The 23,126-nt window shown below is 52.9% G+C and overlaps 2 protein-coding genes across 5 annotated transcripts in view; both read right to left on the bottom strand.

Annotated features, from left to right (window-relative positions):
• Positions 1 to 16,026, bottom strand: part of SIN3B (SIN3 transcription regulator family member B) — a 37,613-nt gene extending 21,587 nt beyond the window's left edge. For all 4 annotated transcript variants that reach the window (XR_009609567.3, XR_009609568.3, XM_078443226.2 and 1 more), the window contains exons 1-5: positions 15,878 to 16,026; positions 15,526 to 15,632; positions 14,099 to 14,252; positions 6,694 to 6,894; positions 4,286 to 4,429 (exon numbers count right to left, since the gene is read on the bottom strand). Coding sequence is in view for 2 of the 4 variants with exons in the window: in XM_078443226.2 (XP_078299352.1) it covers positions 4,286 to 4,429; positions 6,694 to 6,894; positions 14,099 to 14,252; positions 15,526 to 15,632; positions 15,878 to 15,991 (720 nt within the window). In the remaining 2 variants the exon portion in view is untranslated. The remainder of the gene's footprint in view (positions 1 to 4,285; positions 4,430 to 6,693; positions 6,895 to 14,098; positions 14,253 to 15,525; positions 15,633 to 15,877) is intronic.
• A 1,618-nt stretch (positions 16,027 to 17,644) lies between these two features.
• NWD1 (NACHT and WD repeat domain containing 1) overlaps positions 17,645 to 23,126 on the bottom strand; it is a 76,068-nt gene continuing 70,586 nt past the window's right edge. The window contains exons 20-21 of the transcript XR_013554277.2: positions 20,246 to 20,372; positions 17,645 to 17,774 (exon numbers count right to left, since the gene is read on the bottom strand). The gene's annotated coding sequence lies outside the window, so the exon portion shown is untranslated. The remainder of the gene's footprint in view (positions 17,775 to 20,245; positions 20,373 to 23,126) is intronic.

The following is a 23,126-nucleotide window of genomic DNA, read 5'->3' as shown; positions in this document are numbered from 1 at the left end:
GTATTATCGAGTTTCTCTAATACTTCATTCAGACAGTTCTTACTTTTTAGTTATGTGTGCCCAACCACGAACGTGTGAGCCGGACGGACCCCCAAAGACACTTTGGCCAGGGGCTGACCTATTACCCATGCTGGACCTGTTTTTGCCAACAAAGTTTTACTGGCACATAGCCACGCCCACTGGTTTACAGAGCATCCAAAGCTGCTTTCCAGCCATAATGACAGAGCCGAGTCTTTGCGACAGAGACCCACTGGCCTGCAAAGCCTAAGACACTTACTATCTGGCTCTTCATAAAACGTTTGTTGGGGCACCTGGGTGGCTCAGTGGGTTAAGCACCGGACTCTCAGGTCATGATCTCAGGGTTTGTGGGATCGAGCCCCACGTTGGGCTCTGTGCTGACAGCACGGAGCCTGCTTGGGAGTTTTTCTCTCTCCCCCCCTCTCTCTCTGCCCCTCCTCTGCTCCTGCTTTCTCTCTCTCAAAATAAACAAACATTAAAAAAAAAAAGTTTGTTGACCCCTCTTAGGCCAATTGGTCACATTTAATTAGCACAATATCGAATTTCATCTTTGGTTTCTTTTTCCTGCAGTCTTAATGGAAATTCAAAAACTAACATAAAGGATGGTGAATAAAAGATCAAATTATACAACAGATTGTATGTGGGTGCTTTTAATAGTTTAAAAAAAGTTCATTCAATCTGTTAAAATGTACAAGACGCTCTGATCAATAAACACAAAAAAACCCTCTGCTGAATTGATAACAGATGCTATTTAAAGAAACTGTGTGGGCAGGTGCTTTTGGGGAGGGAGATGCTGACTCTTCCAGGGCGGGCTTTGTCAGCGTCCAGCTTCACAAATGCTCAGCGGTGCCCAGCAGGGGGCGCGCGGCCATGGCAATCGGAGAACAAGGCTAGGCCGGCCCCACGCAGCACTGAGGACCCAGCACCAAGACTGAAACCTCAAGGGGAAAAGTAAGGCTGGGTCTGCTGCAGGCCTGCAGAGTTCGGACCGCCTGTTTGTGAGTCATCACGTGTCTGCTGTGCACCCCACCCCCACAACTCTAGCAGAGGGGGGCTCCGCGCCGGCTTTCCCAACTTCCTGCAGAGGCAGGGCTCGCAGCCCCAAGGACCTGCTAGGGTCCCTCCCCCAGTGCTGCACCTCCAGCTCCTGTCCAGGCAGGGCGCTCTTGAGAAAGGGGACGTCCCTGGCCCCCTGATCTCTGCCAGGACCGCGAAAGCGGGCCTGGGACTCGGCCAGGCGCCTCTGCCCCGAGGATGGGCTGCCCCTAGCGAGGGCAGGGCCTGGGGCGAGAGCTGCCACCACACAGGCCGGAGCCCAGGTGCGAGATCCCGATCCGAAAGCACGACAGTCCGACAGCCCACCGAGTGTGCCACAGGAGGGGGTGGGTCAGGGCCAGCCGGCGGGCGGCACCACTCAGCCCCAGCTACTGGGGCCCAAGTGCGCACAGCTGCATCCCAGGCGCACCAGCACAAGGGCGCGCGCAGCACCGCAGGGGGCCTTGTGTGGGAAAAGGGAGCCCACCCGAGGAGGGCCGTGGGCTGTGGCGCCTCAGAGAGACACGCAGGGCCGAGAGCGCACACGAGGGTGGGGACGCGAGGAGGTGGGCTCAGCTGAGAGCCTCTGGGAGAGGGGAGCTCCCTGTCCCCAGGGGGCTCTGCTCAGCCCTCCCCAGGTACTCCCCAGGGGCCTCCCACAGGCCGGTCCTGGCGGGGCAGAGGGAGGCCCTGCGCCTGGGCGGACACTCTGGGGGGACGCTGGCGCTGGGAGAGGGTGGGGGATAATCCGTCTGGGTCCTACGCCCGCCTTCCCTGAACAACGAGAGCTGCTCTTTCTGGGGTACCGCGTGTGTCCCGGGCTGAGCGCAAAGCACTTGACGGCTTGCCAATCTGCATCTGAGCAGGAAGGCCATCATCCCCACGTGAGACACAAGGAAACGAGGCGCAGGAGGTGACGCGGCTGGCTCAAGCCCTCCTGAGCCCCTGTGGAGGCCGAGCCAGTGTCTCGGCCCAGACTGTGTGCTCCCAGGGCCCGACCCAGCCCTCCAGCCCCTGAGCACGCCCGAGGCTCCAGGAAGGTTGGAAGGACAGGCTACTGCTCCCGACTTGACAGGAGCAGAGCTTCTGGGACTTTGAGTCAGGAAGTGTTTCTGGGTGGTATCCCGACTTAGAGACAGCACTCATGGACACTGAGAGGCCATGCGATTCTACCTAGAATGTTGATGGCATCCAAACCCAGACTCCTGTGCCCATCCCACCAAGCCCCCGACTCGAGACTGCTGCCCCCAGCCCTGCCCCACCCCCACCACATCTTCATTTAGAAGCAGGACCCTGGAGAGGTGGTGATGCCCTAAGGTGGGGCGGGGGGGGGGGGGAAGGGGAGCAGTGGGCACGCTTGTGTGCTCGCGCCCCAACTCAACGTCCAAAGCAGGGAACAAAAAGAGGAAACGGAACAGTCAACAAACTAGGAATAGAAAAGCCTTTCTTCAATCTGATAACAGGCATTTACGACAAGCCCAAAGCTCCCAGCACACTCCGTTGAAAGCCGGAAAGCCTTCCGTCTAAGGTCAGCACCAAGACAGGGATGCCTGCTCCCACCACTTCTACTCAACACAACAATTAGGCCAAGAAAAAGAAATAAAAGGCACCCAAATTGGAAAAGAAGGAAAACTGTATTAGCAGATGCCATGGTATCGTGTATATAAAAATTCCGAGTAAAGACACAAGACTATTAAAGCTAACAAACAGCTCAGTCGGTTAAACATCCCACTCTTGATTTCACCGCAGGTTACGATCTCACGATTCACGGGTTCCAGCCCTGCATCAGGCTCTGTGCTGACAGTGTGGAGCCTGCTGGGGATCCTCTCTCTCCCTCTCTCTCTCTCTGCCTCTCCCCCACCTGCATGTTCTCTCTCAAAAACTAAATCAGCTTTTAAAACTAAGTAAAAAATAAAGCTAATAAACAGATTCAGCCCTGCTGAATCAAGCTCTGCGTCGGGCTCTGGCCTGACATCCCAGAGCCTGGAGCCTGCTTTGGATTCTGTGTCTCCCTCTCTCTGCCCCTCCCCAGCCCGGGCTCTGTTTCGCCCTGTCTCTCAAAAATAAATAAATGTTAGAAAAAAAATTTTTAAACAAAACGAAACAAAAACCACCAAGTGCTGGGGACGAGGTGAAGTGCTCGGCCGGCGAGAATGTAAAGCGGTGCAGCTGCTGTGGAACAGTCTGGCAGCTCCTTAAAAAGTGAAACATAGAGTCGCCGTATGACTCAGCAATTCCACTCCTTGGTACAGACCCCAAAGAACGGATATCGGGGACTCAAATCAATCCCTGCACATGCCCGCTCACAGCAGCATCACTCACAATCCCCTAAAAGAAAACAACCCAGATGTCCACTGGCGGAGGAAGGGATAAACCAAACGCAGTCCGTCCACACAAAGGAGTATGACTCAGCCATAACGAGGAACGAGGGCTGGGCGCATGTCATGACGTGGATGAACCTCGGGGACATCACGCTGAGTGGAAGCCAGACACTAAAGACCACGTGACATGTGATCTCCTTTACCCGAAACGTCCAGAATAGGTCAATCTACAGGGACAGAAAGCAGCCTGGCGGGTGCCGGGGGCTGGGCGAGGAGGAGCGGGGAGTGCCTGCGCCCGGGGCCAGGGTCTCCTCCGGGGTGATGAAAATGCTCTGGAACTGGACAGAAGTGCTGGTTGAATACTACTGTGAACCAAATGCCACTGAACCGAATGCTTCAAAATGGTGTATTTTACGTTACGTGAATTTCACTTCAAGTTTTAAAAAGCCTTACGTTCACAGAAAATAAAATGAAAAGGATGTGGCAAGGGCAGCCCGGCGGGCCTCAGGCCACGGCAGGGGGGGAAAGGCCGAGGATGCGGTCTGCACGCCTGCCCTCCGCTCCCAAGCCCCTCGTCGCCCTCTGTGCCCCCCGTTCCCCACGCTGCCTTGGACCGCCCCCACCTGCACATGCCCATAGGGCACCGGTTGCAGGCAGGTCTCCACAGCAGGACCTGCCCCAGCAGGATGTGGACGTGAGCCTGAACGGGGGGCCCATGGGTGTCTGAACGCTGTGTGCCTTCTGGGGGAAGCCAGTGTGTCCTGGGCGGGGGGGGGGGGGGGGGGGGGGGGGGGGGGGGGGGGGGGAGGGGGGCGGGTAAGGCTGGCCTGGTCTTCAGGGCTGCCCTGAGAAACAGGGTCCCGGCTGAGAAGAAGGTGGCCCCCGGGTCACAGTGGGCACTCTGTACTCACCAGGGAGCGCTTGGCTTCAGGCAGGAACTGTCCAAACTCGGACAGCAGGTCCTCCTGGCCCCGGAAGAGATTGGCCACCTCGGTGAACACCTCCTCCTCGGACATGCCTCGGAATGGCCGGCCCTTCGTGCTCAGCTGCTCCTTCTGCCGATTTTCGGGAAAGGGAAAATGAGTCGTTAGCCAAGGAACGAGGCACCCCAGGCTGTGACATTCAGGCATCCCGCTGTGGAGGAGACAGAGGGATGACTCACGAAACAGAGAACTAACCGGCCGACTGAGCCCGTGACCGCCACCACCAGGAGACAGGAGTGCGGCCTGCCACCCTGCTAACACCCCGGGGTGCCCCGCGCTGGGCCCCCTCGCTCTGGAGAATAGCTCTGTACGCTTTTGTCCTGGTCCCACCGCACGACACAGCCTGAGCCCTGGCCAGGGATGGGGCTTGTGTAGGAGTGTGGACGGAATGAGAGCGGGGCACAGTCGTGCCATCAACGATTTGGCCTCCACCCTTGCGTGTCCTCAACCAGAGGCTGGGGAAGTACAAGGTGAGTGATGAGCCCACTCCCCTCCCAAGGGCGAAGGGGCGTGTTTTGCTGCGCAGGGGGGAGGGGAGCTAGGGCTGGACCTTGAAGGGAAGGGACTACCAGGATGAGGGGCCTGTCCACCCGGAGTCACAAAGACCTCAATGGTTGAAGGAAGACGGCCCGACCTGGAGCTTAAAGCGACAAGATGAAGACTGGAGGGGACCCGGGTCGGGAGGGGCGGAAACAGCAAGCAGAACTCGGGACGGCCATTAGAAATAAGTCCCTGTCAACTTTATCCCCAAGAATGTGACAGAGCAAAGGTGGCGGTGCTGGGGCTCTGCTCTGTGGCTCTAAGGGGAGTGAGCCCTCCCATCAAGTGGCCTTGACATTTCCCTCCCAGCCCTCAGGTCCCCTGAAGCCCTCTATCTGATCTGACCCCTGTGACTGCACTGCACAGACCTTCCTGGCTTCGAGACAGTCTACCCTTTGTCTACACTCAGCTGCCTGATGGTTCTGCCTGGTGTGTCAAATTCAACCTGAATCTCACCCTCCTGACCCCTACTACCCCCCCCACCCCCGTCCAGGGTTGGCAACCATGAACCCCAGGCCTCCTCCCACACACTTTTTTTTCTCCACCCCGCAGAGCTCTAAGTTTCTCCTTCCAGACCGAACCAAGCAGCAACCACTTATGTCTGTCGCCCCAGGCCGTGCACAGAACTTGCTGGCAATTAGCATAAATAAAGGGTAGCTGTGTTGTCAAAACAATCGCGAAGCCTTCTTATAAAAAGAAGACCAGCTTCTTAGGTCCTTTTTAAATCCCTGTATTAGGTGCTTCCTAGTGCTTCTTGGATGCAGAGGTGCCTCAAAGAGCACATTAAAATCCTAACGAGGGGCGCCTGGCTGGCTGAGTCAGTAGAGCACATGACTCTTGACCTTGGGGTTCTGAATTCAAGTTCTACCTTGGGTGCAGAGATTACCTAAAATCTTGAGAAAAATTAAAAATAAAATAAAATTGGGGCGCCTGGGTGGCTCAGTTGGTTAAGCGTCCGACTTCGGCTCAGGTCATGATCTCATAGTCTGTGAGTTTGAGCACAGCGTCGGGCTCTGTGCTGACAGCTCAGGGCCTGGAGCCTGCTTCAGATTCTGTGTCTCCCTCTCTCTCTGCCCCTTCCCCGCTCATGCTCTGTCTCTCTCTGTCTCAAAAATAAATAAAAACATTAAAAAATAATAATAATAAAATAAAACAAAATAAAATAAAATAAAATAAAATCGTAACTAAACAGGACTCCAACAGGTACTGGTATGCCCATGTTCACAGCAGTATCATATTCACAACAGCCAAAACACGGGAGCAGGCCAAGTGGCCATCAATGGACGGACGGATAAACACAACTGGGGTGTCAAGGCCACGGAATATACTTCAGCCTGAAAAAGGAAGGAGATTCTGACACAGGCTACAACGTGGATGGACCTTTAGGACATCATGGTGAATGAAAGAAGTTAGACACCAAAGGACAAAGACTGTTATGATCCCACTTATGACAGGAGGTCCCTGGAGTCGTCAAATTCAGAGGGACAGACAGCAGGATGGTGGGAGCCAGGGGCTGGGGGAGTTCGTGTTTAATGGGGACAGAGTCTCAGTTTTGCAAGATGCAAAGGGTTCTGGGAATGGAGGGCGGTAATGGCTGCACAGTTAATGCCACTGAACTGGACACTTAGAAAAGATTAAAGTGGGGGGTTTTAGGTTACGTATACTGTATTGCAGTAAAAAAAAAAAAAAAAAGCCGATCAGAATTTTACAGGGTTTGATGAATTCAGACCAGACAACGTGACCACCTCGGATGCGGCGCCATGAACGCCGGCGAAGTGTGACTGGAGGCCGCTCACCTGGTAAGTGTGCAAGATCTCCAAGAACGATCTATAGATCTCCGGGTGGTCTAGAAAACGGGTCTTAATCTTGTTCACGTAGCTGATGGCGTTGTTGAACTCCACGGAATCTGACTCCAAGGGCACCTGGGCTTTGTCCTCCTTGTACAGCATCTGCTGCTTGAAGTTCTCCGTGCAGTCGCTGTGGTTGTGCGAATTCTCCTGCGAACAGCACGACCCGAGTTACCGGCGGTCCTGACGCCGGGAACAGGGGTGAGGAACGCCGGGCAGAGCCACTGCCTGCGCAAAGAGCAAGCACAAAACCCAGCGCAGAGCCAAGGTTTTTAACGAGATGCAGGGAAACGTTCCTTTGGGGGGAGCGAAGGGGGGGGGCCCGCAGCACAGAACGTGCAGGTAACTCCTCCCTCACCACTCTGTGCATCTGCCTGGTGCCCGGTGAGTCTCCTGAACTCGCCTCCGTCTCACCAAAGAACACAGAAGTTTGATGGACAACCGGACACCTTGAAAAGCGAGCATTCGGGAGAAAGGCACGAGAAGTGGACAGTGTAATCCCCTTCGGAGTGGAGTTTGGGGCTGTTTGTAGAATCTCCCCACGCTTTCAAGCCAGCCCACTGCAGCGAGACTGTCCTGAGGTGTGAAAGCACCTGCTGTCAGCGGTGCCGGCAAAGTTGGGGCCCCGCCGCCCACGCTGTCCAGGACTGTGGGACTTCGGGTGCTAAGCTCGGGGCGCGTCACCCGGGAGAGGAGACGGGCCCCGGCCAGTCGTCATGCCTGCCCTCCGTCTGTGTGCTTTCCTGTCCGTACAAAGATGAAAAAGAAAACACACACACACACCTCTCTCTCCAGGGCGCCCAGAATCCTAACCTGCGGCAGGGCAGGACCACCCCCATGAAGAAGGGGATGCTGAGGTTTCTAAACTGAAATTTTATGCGCGGTTTTGAGGACGCCCCACAAACCCTGACTGGGCTTTCAGGGGCGACCCCCTGGCATCCTGCAGGTCCCCCGCGCACACAGCTGGTTCTCCAGCAGGTCGGGATCCCTCCAGCTCCGCTTCAGGTGTCTGTGAGGACACGTTCTCGGCGAGTCTTCCGGAACCGCCCCACGCCAAACTCGAATGGCCTTGTCTCCCAGCATTCCAAGCCCCTTTCTTGCTCGGTTTTTCTCCACAGCACGTGTCACCTTCCTATACATAACATATTGTACTCATTTCGTTGTCTGTTCACCCCCGACCAGACGGCAAACGCCCCGAGGGCAGAGATGCCACTTTGTTCGCTGCCGTATCCCAAGCGCCTGGAACAGTGCCTGGAACAGAGCCAGCCTCATCCACTGCTGGGAATCATCAGATGACCAGAAGGAGCAGACGGAGCCGGGTGTTCCCATCCCCCTCGGCGGGCGGTGACATCAGCACGTGGCACCAAGCACTGACCTGGAGACTCTGCAGGATGGGGAGTGCCGGGCACACAGCTGTCATCATGATGGGCACGCCCGTCGGGCACACTCGCTGTCCTCTTGGACGGCTGTGCTACACCGCTCAGGCCGCCGTAACAAAACACCACAAGACTGGGCTGCTGACACAACAGAAATTTATTTCCTCATGGTTCTGGAGGCTGGAGTCCAAGATCAAGGTGTCGGCAGGGTTGGTATCTCTGGAGGCATCTTGGGCTTGCAGGCAGCCGTCTTCTCACTGTGTTCTCACATCGCTGACCGTCTCTGTGGGTCCCTCCGTGTGTCCAAATTTCCTCTTCTTATAAGGACACCCTAAGGGCCTCATGTTACCTTAATTACCTCTGTAAAGGTCTCCAAGTACCGTCACATTCTGACATACTGAGGGTTAGGCCCTCAATGTATGAATTGTGGGGGGTGGGGACGGGGTTGGGGAGAGGACACAACTCAGCCCAAAACATGGGTGCAGAAGCAACTCTAGAAAAGTCTGAGCCGAGACAAGCACACACGCCAAAGACCCACAGCAGCCACAATTCTAAATACTGGCTCTCCCTAGCGGTGGGGACGCTCTTGCTGATTACTTCTACCGCCTTCCTTCCAGGTGTGCTGGCCTGGCAGCGGAAGGAGCCAGAAGGAGTCAGCAGGAGTCAGCAGGAGCCAGGGAGGGTTAGGGGGATGGAGCAGCCTTGGGGCAGAGGTTTGCTGCAGAGGCGGCCGTGCTCATCGGAGCTGCCCACCTAGGGGGCGTACCCCTTCCAATGCCCTGGAGTGAGGCACTGTGTCAAGGTGAACTCTCCTCACGGCCACGGCTTGGCAAAGAGGGCCAGACAGTCCTGGTGCAGCTGCCGTGGCCAACGGTCTGGCGGTTCTTCGGGAAGTTAAACATAGTTACCACGTGACCCTGCAACCCCACTTCTAGGTATCTACCAAAGAGTCGAAAACAGGCGTGCAGACGGCCCGAGTGTCTATTAACGGAGGGATGGATAAACAATGTGGTCCAACCATACGATGGAGTATTATTCAACTATAAAAAGGAAAGAAGAGGGGTGCCTGGGCGGCTCAGTCGGTTGAGCGTCCGACTCCTGGTTTCGGCTCAAATCACAATCCCAGGGTCATGGGATCAAGCCCCATGTCGGGCTACACACTGAGCATTGGAGCCTGCTTAAGAGTCTCTCTCTCTCTCTCTCTCTCTCTCTCTCTCTGCCCCTCTCCCTGCTCGTGTGCTCTAAAATAAAATTAAAAACAAAATATTAGGAAAAAAAAAACCAAAGGGAAGGAAGCTCTGACACATGCTACAAGGAGGATAAACCTTGAAACCATCATGCTACGTGAAGGAAGCCAGACACGAAAAGTTATACATGATTTCATTGAAATAAAATGTCCAGAACAAGCAAATCTACAGAGACAAAGTGGATTAGTGGTTGCCAGAAGCTGGTGGGAGAGGAGAATTGGGAGGTATGGTTTCTTTCTGGGGTGATAAAAATGTTCTGGAATTAGTGTCAGTGGCTGTGTCAACATATGCAAACCCACGGAGTTGGATACTTTACTTAACAAAACGGGAATTCAGGTTATGTGAATATTATCACAATTTCAAAACTTTGGTGGGTTGTTTTTTTTCTTAAATGTTTATTTGTTTTTCAGAGAGAGAGAGAGAGAGAGAGAGAGAGAGGGAGAGCGAGAGCGCACAAGTGGGGGAAGAGGTAGACAGAGGGAGTCACAAAATCTAAAGCAGGCTCCAGGCTCCAAGCTGTCAGCACGGAGCCTGACATGGGGCTCAAAACCATGAACCATGAGATCATGACCTGAGCTGAAATCAAGCATCAGACGCTTAACCAACTGAGCCATCCAGGTGTTCTTAAAATCTTTGTTTTTAAGTTTGTTTATTTATTTATTTATTTATTTATTTATTTTTTTTTTTTTATTTGAGAGAGTGAGCGAGCATGCAAGGGGAGGGCAGAGAGAGAGGGAGAATCTCAAGCAGGCTCAAAGCCCAGTGCAGAGCTCGATGTGGGGCTCAATCTCACTGTGAGATCATAACCTTAGCCAAAATTAAGAGCTGGATGCTTAACTGAGCCACCCAGGCACCTCTAAAAAAATTTTTTTAATGTTTATTTTTGAGAGAGAGAGAGAGAGAGAGAGAGCAAGAGAGCGCGAGAGCGCGAGAGCGCGCACAAGCAGGGGAGGGGCAGAGAGAGAGGGAGACACAGAATGTGAAGCAGACTCCAGGCTCTGAGCTGTCAGCACAGAGCCGGACACGGGGCTTGAACCCATGAACTGCGAGATCATGACCTGAGCCAAAGTTGGACGCTTAACTGACTGAGCCACCCAGGTGCCCCTGCTAAAACATTTTTAATGTCATCTCTGAGAAATGTAAAAACCACTATCCATACAAATACAAGCTGGCTTTGGCCCACGGGCCAACCCCTGCTCTAAACCTTCCAGAACAATCCAAGTTTTTCTCTTGTCTGCTTACCCTGAGTGACCTAACAGGCACAGTTAGGTATACTCCTAGGCACAGATGGCCAGCCCCACATAGCCAGCCCTTGGAGTGGTGGCCGCACACAGCCCCACCCGGATAGGTAGGAGACAGCTCATCAGACAGCATACCGCAAACACAGGGCGGCACCCTGCCACCCAGACCGCTCCCAGGCTTTGCTCACCTCAGCAAGTGCCTGCCACCTTCACCCAGAGGCTGAGGCCGCCTGGAGCCTCCGTGGACTTCCCACTTTCACAGACTCCCCACCCACTCTGTCTGGATCACACGGACCCCTCCATGGCCTCCCAGATCCTCTCTTGCCCCCTCAGTCCATTTCTGGCACCGCAGCCAGAGCGGCCTTTCTGGAACTCTCCACTGGCTCCCCATGCTCCTGGCTCTCTCCTCCACCTTCTCCCCTTTACTTCCCAACCCCACAGGCTCCCTGGCTGTTTCTCAAGCACGCCCACTCATTCCCACCCCAGGCTCCTAAACCCCACCCAGGACACCTCCACCCCAAGACACAGGCGGGGTTCTTGATCGCTCATGCAGCATCTGCCCACGGCTCCTCAAACCCTGCCCCTGCCTTCACTCGCAGCCCTAAACCCCCTCAGGTATTAATCTGTCCACCCGTATCCTCTGAGTCCCCCACGTGGACCTGCAAAGTGCCCCTGACAGCAGGGACTCTGAATAAACCCCAGCGCCGGGCGCAGAGGAGGTGGTCTATACCTGCCCCCTGAGTGACTAAGACACCAATGTGAGAGGCAGAGGCGACCCGCCAGGAACTCACTGAACTTCCAAATGACCCTCCCCCAGGGAAAACGCGGCAGGCCTGCCTCTGAACGGAAAGGGACCACTTAGAGTACGAGCGACCCCTAAAGGTTCACTACCGTTACCTGTGCTCCTGCTGACCATAAAAGGGCTGGCTCCCGGGAGGCGGGGTTGGTCTGAAGCGAACCTGGGAGCTGGGAGATTCATCCCTTTCCCACCCACAGGCTGCGTCTTGCTCCTCCCACACGTGTCTTGCTCCTCCCACAGCGCCTGGCACCGTCCCGGAACAGGGGACATTGTTGTGAACCAGACAGACGAGGGGCCTGTCTGACCTGCGCTCAGGTCTGCTGGGCCAGGCAAACCAAGGCACAGCGCATTTTTAACTTCACATCCTAGCGTTGCTATTTTAAAACACCCGAGATGGGGTAGGGTGATGTGAGGATGGGGGGGGGGGGGGCGGTCAAGGGCTGAGGAGTGACGTTACAACGGAGGCCTGGATGACTGGCTCGGGGGGCGGCAGGCCCCCTGTGCTGCCCTGGCCTTCCTCTGGCTGCACCCCCCCCCCCCCATCATGGCACGTGTCTGTCTGTCCTCCTCTCACACTAGTGTTCTCAAGGACGACGATTCTGTCCCACAGGGGCACGTAGCAACATGGGGAGACGCTTCTGGGTTGTCACACGGTGGGGGGTGGCGGCCGGGGACGCCGCTCAGCACCCTACAGTGCCCGGGACAGCCTGTTCCAGAAAGAACGATCTGGTCCCAAGGGCAACAGGGCCAAGGCTGAGAAACCTGCACAAAGGGCAAAGGGCCCCCCCGCAGTGTGGGCCTCCCTTAATTCTCTTTGTCAGCATCTGAGAGCTACTCCTTCCTTGCCTGTAGTTGACGGGACTTGTAAGATGAAAAATGAAAAAAAAAAAAAAAAAAAAAAAAAAAAAGCTGTACTTCAAAACGAGCTAGGAAAACCAACAAAAAAAATTTCTTGGGCTACTATGCCCTCTCAAAGGACTCCAGGAAGCCAAGAGGCCACCTCGTTTATGCCTGGCCCAAAGGAGCGCCGGAAAGCAGGGCTGGAAAAACAGACAGGTCAATCAATGTGGACTGAAATGGCATGGGCGGCCGTAGAAGGGGGCTCCAGACATGCTGGTTTCGGGGCTCTGGGCTTCAGCGAGATTATAAAGCCGGGTTAAGTAACTGTTAAGTCACAGGGAAGAAAGGGCTGGGCTGGCCTCGCTCTCTCCATAACAGCTCTCCATGGAGTGAGCACAACAGCAAGGGCCTTATGGCTGTTTTCCGGGAAGGACGGCCTCCAAATGTAACCACGTGCAGGTTCACACGGAGATCCAGCCCCGCGAGCAGAGTTCCTCCAACGGTCGGGGATGGAGAGAGGCGATTTCCACACCTGGAGCGCAATTTAGGTCTTCGACCTCGGCTCTTTCTTCGTGAGTGATGGCAATGACACCCTGTGTTTATATGGCGCTTCGGACTCGTCAAAGTGCTCCCGTGCACACCGCTGCAGATGAGCTTGGTCTCCTCGCCAGCTGTGACAGTTCCGAAGATTAATCCCACTCAGGCTTGAGCTGTCTGAACCAATGAGCCTTACATCTGGATCGTGGGGCCCCGCTCGTAAATGCGAAATGGAAGGGCTCTGGAGTTCAGCGGCCACACGCTCCCAAGTTCCTTTTTAAAACCTCGCTCTCAGAGAGGGCTGTCACTGTCACACTGCGTCTGGCTGTTCTCTTTCCAAATCTGACTCTTTCATCACAGGCGAAACCAAGAAACCAACCAAATGCTTCCTGCGGTCGATGCTTTACGCTCCCCGCTAAAAACCCAAACCCCTGGGGCAGAGCGAGAAGAGGCTGGAAGAGCGGGTTCACACACACCAGTGGTTCCTGATGGGGGCGATTTTGCTCCCAGGAGGCATCTGGCGACGTCTGGTGACACTTTTGGCTGTTGCCACTGGGTGAGGGCCTAGTGGGTGGAGTGCCGGGATGCTTCCAAACATCCCCAATGCACCAGGTGCCCCCCCCCCCCCCCCCCCCCCCACCAAGAGCACAGCATTATGGCAACAGGGCCAAGGTGGAGAAAAAGACAATGGTTACTTTATGAAAGTAAAGCTCACGTAGGCTTTCATTTTCTCAGGGGGTCTGGTGAGCTCAGGCAAGAACGGACTGCAGGGACAGAGGAGGAACAAAAGCCACAAGCCTAGTCTGAGCCAGCGGCCCCGTTGGTAATTAAATGCGGCACGGCGACACTGACATGGCTATTCACACCCGCATCGCAACTGCTTTATTTTGTGGGCGGCACCTAGGATGCCCAGAGACCACGTGCCTAAGTCCAAGTGTGACCTGCCTAGCCCGCTCACAGGGAAAGCCTCAGGACAAGAGCTTGGTGACTGTGGATGGTTATTCTGACAGGACATAAAACTGTTAAGAGAATGCGCTCCCCCCCCGCCCCCCCACCTCCAACACAAACACATACATCCACTCTTGATTTAAATCCTCCAAATGGATCCATCGATTTGGGGGTAAAGAGGCAGGCAGTGGAGGTATTTTGATCTATTCTGCCCTGTGCTAGAAGCGAGCAGCAGTCTGGAAAAAGACCGGCTCTTCGCTGACTCTCCCACAACGTAAGACGCAAGACGCACCACCGGGCTTGGGGACTGAGTACCAGAATGGGCCACGTTAAGGCCAGATCCCTCAAACGCCTGCAGCGGCATACCTGGCTCGACAGAGGCGACTGTATGTTTAACTTGCCATTCTTGGGAATGTCTATTCGGTACCCGAGGGGAAGGAAGGCGTTGAATCCAACAATGAGGTCAGGGTGTTCGTGGAATAGCTGCGACACGCGTCGGATGACTCCGGGAGTATCGATGCTGGAACAGAAAAGAATGAGAAGTGGGCACAAGTGTCTCGGGGAGCACGCCGAAAGCGAAATCTACTCCCAACTCCCTTCACGGCGCCACCTAACGAGCTTCTCGAAGGACAACAAGGCACCCTGCAGTGTGACCGGTTGTGATTCAGCCAACGTGTAACGTGTAATCTGCTTCCACGGCAGCCAGGCTCCGGCTTGCTGTGCCCTCCTAGTGAGAACCACAGGGCATTTGCATGGCACGGCTCCCCAGAACACTCCAAGCACATGCATCCGGTTCTGAAGATGTCAGGGGAGCCGAGTGGAAGTCCGGGACTCCAGGAAGAGGGAGGAGGCCAAAGCCCTCTAAGCAATGCGATAAACTATGACACCGGTGTTGATCCCAGCAAGTGATGGCAAGGCATAAATACCAAAGGCAATACAAGTGTCAGTTGCACAACGATGCCAGGGGTCTCCGTCATGGCTGCACTGGGGCTCCCTCGAGACCCTTGCATGGCTCTCTTGGAAGGAAACCAGGCCAGCCCTATCACATTTCCTCAAAAGGGGGAAGCAGCATGGTGGGGATGTGACCAGCGGGGACCTAAGAGTCAGAGTGAGGAAATTCTAGTCCTGACTACCCTTAAATTTAGTCTGGGCAAACCCCTGGCCCCCTGTAAGTCCAAGTGAGCCCCCTGTCAAATGAGGGCGTGGTCTCGAGGTCCCCCATCTATCTTCAACCCCCCTGTGTGCCCACAAACTCAGTTAATGTTTTAAACCCTTTCTATGTGCCAGGCCCTTTACAAAGCATTTTATGCACACTACTTTCCAACAGGCCAGGGACTAGGGTACCTTGATGACAAGATTTAATGGGAGGCGGGGAGAGGGCTCCAAAACACTCAATGATCAAGATAACAGCCTTTTAATGTAGTGCTTAAAAAAATTAAAATTAATTTTAAAAAATTCTTGACGAACAAAATTCACTGAAAAATCATTTTCAGTAAAAACAGGACCGCACTGTGCACTTGTGGACTTCTCTCCCGCTGTCTCCTAACCCCATCCCTGCTCTCCTTCCAGGAATCCCCATAACAGCTCCACAGGGGAGGTACTCTCCACTCCCGTTTTTGGTTTTTTTGTTTTTTGTTTTTTAAGAAGGAAGGAGGCTCTGAGAGGTTCCACGACCTGCGCAAGGTCACCCGACTGGGGCGGAGAGGCAAACCGGGATGGGGGTTCCCACCCCGCTCAGCCGGATCGCGGCCCAGGGCCGCCCCCCCTGGGGTGGGGAGGGGTCCCGCGGGTACCTCTGGCTTTTGAACTCCTTCATGATCTCCAGGAAGCCGTTGTAGGTTGCGGGGTCGCTGCCGAAGCGAATCTTCACCTGGTCCAGGTAGGTGAGGGCGTCCTCCACCTGCGAGGAGGGAGAGGGTCCCAGTGGGCGGGGGTCGGCGGAGGAGGGGACGGAGGACGAGGGTCTCTGGCGGGGAGGGGGGCGGGCCGAGCCTCAGAGCAGCCGAGGTAAGGGGTCAGGGGACTGGGGTCGGGGACTGTGCGGAGTGGAGGCCGAGGCGGGGCCGGGCGGGGCCCGGGCGAGGGGCATCGGCCCGCGGGGGCCGGACGACAGGGTTCGCGAGGGAAGGCAGGGACAGCACTCACGTGCACGGGCAGCTTCTCGTGGCCCGCGGAGCCCGAGCGACCCCAGCGGGCGCCGCTCAGTCCCCGGCCCGCGGGGCCGCCGCCGCCGCTGCCGCCGCCGCCAGCGTGCGCCATGTTGGAAGTCGGAGCCGCGGCCCGCCCCGCCCCCGCCCGAGGGCCGGCCGCGCATGCGCAGGCTCCTCCCGGAGGGGCGGGGCTTGATGAGGTCGCGAGGGGCGTGGCTCCTTGAGGGACTTGCTCCGGGATCTTGCTAAAATTGAAACGCTAACCAATTCCTTATATAGCAGGAGAGAGCAAACCGAGACGTGCCGCTTGTTTTTGTCCGGCTCCGCAAGCAAACCTCAGAATGGCTTTTACATTTTTTCAAGTTGGAAACATATCAAAAGAGAAGACTATTTCGTGACACGTGAAATTTCTTCAGTTCAAATTTCAGTGTTTGTAAATTAAAATTTTACTGGAACGCGAGCACACCCGCTCGTGTACCTATCGTCTGTGGCTACTTTTGCACTACGACAGCAGGGTGAGCAGCTGTGACAGATCCTAAGATATGCAGGCCCTGATATATTTACTGAAAACTATTAGTGGACCCCTGCTTTATAGGGTTGATGCGACAATGGGGCATGGGCACACAGCACCACAGGGGGCCTTGGGAAGTGCATTTTTGCTAATTGGCTATTGATTTAGTTCCACTTCTCTCTTCACTTCTCTAGTCCTGATTCCATCATTTGCCCAGTGACCAGTTCAGGAGTCTCTTTTTTTTTTTTTTTTTTTTTTTTAATGTTTATTTTTTAAGAGAGAGAGAGAGAGAGTGTGTGTGAGCAGGGGAAGGGTAGAGACAGGGAGAGACACAGAATCCAAAGCAGGCTGGAGGCTCTGAGCTGTCAGCACAGAGCCTGACTCAGGGCTAGAGCTCACGAACCCCGTGAGATCATGACCTGAGAGGAAGTCGGACGCTTGACAGACTGAGCCACCCAGGTGCCCCCAGTTCAGGAGCCTCTTAACCAGTTTTCCTAGCCCTGGTGCTCTCAGAACTGGGATCATTCCACAGCTGCTTTCAAACCTCCAAGTTCATCCTATTTCTTGTGAGATGGAATCTAAGCACCTATGTGCAGTATTGAAGGCCATAAGAACCTGGCCCTTACAAACCTTTTCTTGCAGAATTTTCTACTCACCCTCTCCCCGTGCAGAACCTCTTGTCAAGGTCAGCCCAACCTGGCTGCTTCCTGGCCCTATGCATCAGCACACGTCATTTCCCTGGTCAGAAGCCCAGTTCTGTCTCTTCAGAAAACACCTATGCACCCTTCAAAACACGACCTGACCCCTCCTCTGTCTTCCCCCTGTCCCCTGTACATCACCTTTTTGTGCTTCACCTCTAACACAAATCCCTGACATGGAGCCGCATCTATGAACGTTTATCAAATGAATGAACATTCAATCAATGACCACATGGCATCTCTTTTATATGTGCGAGGAGGTGCAGGAAAGCCAAGAGTACCTTGGCAGTGAGCACATCATTTGCCAGGCTCCGTGTCAGGATTAGAATGGTGAACAAAACAGGCGAGGCTTTTGCCTTCACAGAAGGTTCCATCTTTCAGGCAAGATGGGAATCAAATAATCACACACACACACAAAAGTAGTTTGAACTGTCTCAGGTACTTCAAAAGAGAAGGTACAAGTGTAACAGTTACTATGTTCTAGTTACCGTGGCTGTGTAACAAACCACCCCAAGATTTAGAGCATTGAAATGACCACGTTTATTTGCTTTGCAACCTGCAATTTGGGCAGCTTGGCAGGGAAGGCTCTTCGCTGGCCCCTCCGTGTCAGCTGGGCAGTTGGAAAGCTGAGGCTGGAATCTCCGGAGGGTTTACTCACCCACATGTCTGTCAGTTGCCGCTGGCTGTAGGTGGAGACAGCTGTTGCCAGAAGCACCTACCTGCAGCCCCTACACACACCCTGAGCATCATGGCAGCTGGATTCTGAGAACCCTTGTCCCAAGAGGAGCGAGCAAGCCAGGTGGAAGCCATATTGCCTTTTCTGACCTGGCCTCAGAAGTCACACAGAATCACTTCCATTGTAGCCATTACAAAGTCCCTCCCAAATTCAAAAGGAAGGCAGACGGACTCCAGAACCTGGGCAGTGGACAGATTCTGGAATAGGATAGGGGACGGGAAATATTGCCGTGACCATTTTTGGAAAATACTACCTGCCACCCTGGGGGATTTAACCCAGTCTAGCCGGGGATGAGGAAGACTTCCCGGAGGAGGTGACACTCCAGCTGAGTTCTAACGGGTGTGTGGGCATTCGCCATGAAAGTCAGAAGGAACAGTTGTGTAAGGGCCCCTCGATGGGAAGGAACGTGGTGCACTTGAACTTAGAAAGAGAGAGACAGAGACACCGGTGTTGTGGGAGTGCAGAGGAGTCAGGGGGTGGCAGTGGGGGCAGGGAGGGGCAGGATAAGCAGGGCAAGGCCAGCAGAGGCAGAGCACTCGTCCTCATGGGATGAGTTACAAATTCTGGTCTTGGCATCTAGCGCCGGTATAAATCGCGCATGGGTTTTATGCAAGCTGCTGCTTGAACAGCTTTGAATTTGGAAGCGAGTGCCCGGGGCCGCTCTGCAGGGAAGTGATGGGAGGGAAGCCAGGCAGGGTGCAGGGAGGCTGTTTCATCATTTAGGCAAAGGAGGTTGGTGGCTTAGACCAGGGAGGGGAGCTGTGGAGGTGGAGAGGAGGGGGTGGAAGGAAGCAATATTCAGAAGGTGAGGCAGAGAGACTGTGTGTGGTGCCTGGTAGATGTGGGGGGGAGGGGAGGAGGAGGAAGCAAGCCTCCAGGATTCGTGGCTCCCAGCCCAGAAAGGGAGTCAGCTCAGTTTCAGCGCATTCCTGCATGAACATCGGCTAAGAGGGCCTGAACCCTTTGAGGCCGCCAGATGTCTGGACAGTCATTTTCACACCAACGCCTCCTGGCAACCTATTAGTCACTGTCCTAGAGTACCAACTGCACGTGTGGGCTTTTGACACCCCACGGGGTCCTCACTCTATGCCTCCTCGCCTCCGAGGAGGGTGGGTCTGTTCACATTTCAAGGATCACTTTTAGTTTTCCATTCTTTTTACAGATCTCCCTGAGGAAGCCCTCACTCATTTGGAGAACAGGAGATGGCAAGCCAGTTTTCACCTCGGGTGTTTGTGCGGGCCTGCGCGTTTGTACGCATACAGCCAGCTGACGTCTTTCATCCACAGACATCTTTCGTTCTTATTTTTATAAAGCGTAAAAAATGCTAAGTTCTGGGGTGCCTGAGTGGCAGTCTGTTAAGCCTCCAACTTCGGCTCAGGTCATGATCTCACAGTCCGTGGGTTCAAGCCCGGCATCGGGCTTTACGCTGACAAGTTCAGACCCTGGAGCCTGCTTCCGATTCTGTGTCTCCCTCTCTCTCTGCTCCTCCCCCACTCTGTCTCTCTCTCTCTCAAAAGAAATAAACGTTAAAAAAAAAATGCTAACTTCTTTTCTTTGTTGTTCTCATCTGCACAGATTGAATGAAAGCTCTTAACGTTGACAATTGCACTAGACCAACACTAATTTCCTTACCATTTCACAAACTTAATAGCATTATGGTAAGATTCATAGGTAGGTCTTTCTTTGGACAGTCTTTTGGCGAGGTTAAAAAGACATGATCAAAAGGTAACTATTTTGAACTAATCGAAGCCTTTCCAGATGGCAAACTTCACGACCAAAATCTCTAAAGTCCAGAATCACACGTTGTGGCAGAATTCTGAAACGGGCCTGGAGAGTCTCACCTCTGGTATGTGTACCCCCTCGAATCCCCCATCCTGGAGTGTGGGCAGGACCTGTGAGTATGACGGATGTCACTTCTGCAAGTAGGTCACGCCACATGGCAAAGGTGAAGGGATTTTGCAGGGGTGTTTAAGGTCCCCTTGAGTTGATTTTGAGTTCATCAGAAGGGAGAAGATTCTGGGTGGGCCTGCCCTAATCAGGGGCAACCTTTAAAGGACAATCTGGAGGTCAGTGCCTTGAGACAGTGGAAAGATGCTATCCTGCCAGCCTTGAAAGAGGAACCGGGTATGTCGTGAATGCCTATGGACAGAGGCAGCCTCTAGGAGCTGAGGTCCACAGTCCTACAGCGAGGAGCTTAATTCTGCCAACAACCTGAGAGCTGTGAGCCGCTCCATGAGCTACCAGCCTGGCTAACACTCGTGAGTGAACAAAGAAAGAACCCAACCACAATGAGCCTGGCCTCATAACCCACAGAAACGATGAGGTCATACGTGGCTGTTATTCGCAGCTGCTGTTTGTGGTACTTTGTTAGGCAGCCACATATAACTTTTACAACGTGGTCTTGCCAAAAATGCTTACCTTGTGATTCCGATATGTTACGAAAACAAAATTCAGCTGATTAAACTTAAAGATCAAATTGACTTTATTCAACAATTTAAGAATTGGGCGGTATCCTGTCTAGCAAACAGAAAGGAGCTCCAAGGAGCTGTAAAAAAATGGAAGGATTTTATAGACAGAAGGGGGCAAAAAAAAAAAAAAAAACAACAACAACAACCAGATAATCTTATCTTTCTTTGGGGGATGGAGGGAGTCTATCAAGTGGATTACCTCACTAGTGCTGACCAGGAAATTCCAGACCTACTGGTTAAGATTACAGCCCTGGGAGGGGCTTACAGTGCTATTAAATTAGGTATTAAGTCTTGGTTTGCTGATGTGAGGTTTAGCACAAGTGACTCTATTATAGGTCTCTTGTTTATTTTTTATTTTTTTAAGTTTATTTTTTAATTTATTTTTTATTTTTACTTTTTTACATTTATTTATTTTTGAGAGACAGAGAGAGAGAGAGAGACAGAGCACAGTGAGGGAGGGGCAGAGACAGAAGGAGACAGAGAATCAGAAGCAGGCTCCAGGCTCTGAGCTGTCGGCACAGAGCCCATGGCGGGGCTCGAATTCACGAACCGCTAGACCATGACCTGAGCCGAAGTCAGACGCTTAACTGACTGAGCCACCCAGGCGCCCAACTATTTATTTATTTTGAGAGAGAGAGTGCAGGGGAGGGGCAGAGAGAGAATCCTAAGCAGGGTCTTCACTGTCAGCATGGAGCCCGATGTGGGGCTTGAACCCACGAACCATGAGATCATGACCTGAGCTGAAATCAAGAGTCAGATGATGGGGGCACCTGGACGGCTCAGTCCACTAAGCACCTGACTCCAGCTCAGGTCACGATCTCGCATTCTGTGGGTTCGAGCCCCCCATCGGGCTCTGTGCTCACAGCTCAGAGTCTGGAGCCTGCTTCGGATTCTGTGTCTCCCTCTCTCTCTGCTCCTCTCCCACTCATGCTCTGTCTCTGTCTCTCTCTCTCTCAAAAATAAACAAACATTAAAAAAAAAAAAGAGAGTCAGACACTTAATCAACTGAGCCACCCAGGCACCCTTGTTTCTTATTATCATGTATGTCAACGTAGGTTTATCAAGTGTAACTAAGTTACTTAATAGTAGGGGAGGCTGTGCCTGTGTTGGGGCAGGGGGTTCATGGGAAATCTCTGTACCTTCCACTCAATTTTCCTGTGAACCTAAAACTGCTTTTTTTTTTTTAAACTTTTTAAAATTTAAGTAGGGGCGCGTAGGTGGCTCAGTCGGTTGAGTGTACGACCCTTGATTTCAGCTCAGGTCATGATCTCATAGTTCATAGGATCAAGCCCTGTGTTTGGCTCGGTGCTTACAGTGTGGAGCCTGCTTGGAATTCTCTCTCTCTCCCTGTCTCTCTGCTCCTCCCCTACTGGCATGCATATGCACACACGCTCTCTCTCAAAAATAAATAAAAATGAAAAAGAAGTAAAAAAAAATTATGTAATCTCTATACCTGACATGGGGCTTGAACTCACAACCCTGAGATCGAGTGTTGCTTCTTCTTCCGACTGAGCCAGCCAGGTGCCCCCTAAAACTGCTTTAAAAAGTCTGTTTAAAAAAAAAAAAAAAGGTTACCCTGAATCGAATCAAGCCCTTAAGACCAGGATCAGCACACTTCTGTAAAGGGCCAGATGGCAAACATTTTTGGCTTTTGGAACCATACATTCTGCGTCACTAATGAAAGCTGCCGCTGGCGATATGTAAATGAACGGGTATGGCCATGTTCCAATAAAACTTTATTTACAAAAATACATGGCAGGCCTGCAGGCTGATTTACTGACTCCTGCTCTAGAATGTAAGATATCGGAGAGACAAAGCAACCACATGCAACACGTGAACAAATCTTGATTGGGTCCTAGTTTGAAAGAAACCGCCATATAAGATGTTTTAAGGCTAATTAGGAAAATTAGGATGCCTACGGAAAGATATTTAAGTAACAATTTTGGGGGCACCTGGGTGGCTCATTGGGTTAAGCATCTGACTCTTGCTTTCGGCTCAGGTCATAATCTCACAGTTTTGTGAGTTTGAGCCCTGCATTGGGCTCTGCTTGGGATTCTCTCTGTCTCTGTCTCTCTCTCTCTCTCTACCCCTGCCCCTAATCTGCTTGTGCTGTCTCTGTCTCTCTGAAAAAAAAAAAAAAAAAGCAAACAAAACACAATTGTCAGTTTTCATAAGTGTGTGTTTATGTACAAGAATGACTTTATTCCTGAAAGATGTCTCCTGATGTATTTAGAGGGTGAGGTATCTTGACATCACCAGAGCCGACATGAGGGTGAGACAAGTTCACTCAAGTGCAGGGTCAGATCCCATCTTTTTTTTTTTTTTTTAAAGATTTAAAAAAAATTTTTTTAAGTAATCTCTACACCCAATGTGAGGCTCGAACCCACAACCCCAAGATCAAGAGTCCCATGCTCCACCAACTGAGCCAGCCAGGTGCCCCAATCCCATCTTTAATTTAAAATGTTGATATTTTGTTCATCATGCATTTTTTATCCATGTTGATTTTAAAAATACAGTAATAAAATATTCTTCGATGGCTGAGTTTTTTGGTGCGCCCTGAAACCTTGTGCCTCACTGTCCTCACCCCATTCCTGGCCCTTGCTTTGAAGTGGTTTAGCGGAAGACTGGCAGCGCTAGGAGAGTTGTTCAATCGTGATGGTGAACCAATGTGTGTTCATTGTCCTCGTATTACAACTTGGCTATAGGCTGGAACATTTTCACGCTAAGCGAATGAATAAAAAGTCCGTAGACTTTTAAAATAAAGTCAAAGTTAAAAATGGGGGCGCCTGGGTGGCTCTGTCGGTTAAGCGGTTGGCTCTTGGTAGCCGCTC

Source organism: Panthera onca, chromosome A2, assembly GCF_046562875.1.
Source record: "Panthera onca isolate mPanOnc1 chromosome A2, mPanOnc1 haplotype 2, whole genome shotgun sequence".
Taxonomy (NCBI): Eukaryota; Metazoa; Chordata; class Mammalia; order Carnivora; family Felidae; genus Panthera; species Panthera onca.
The sequence above is the reverse complement of the archived record's forward strand: the minus strand, read 5'-3'. Positions and strand labels throughout refer to the sequence as shown.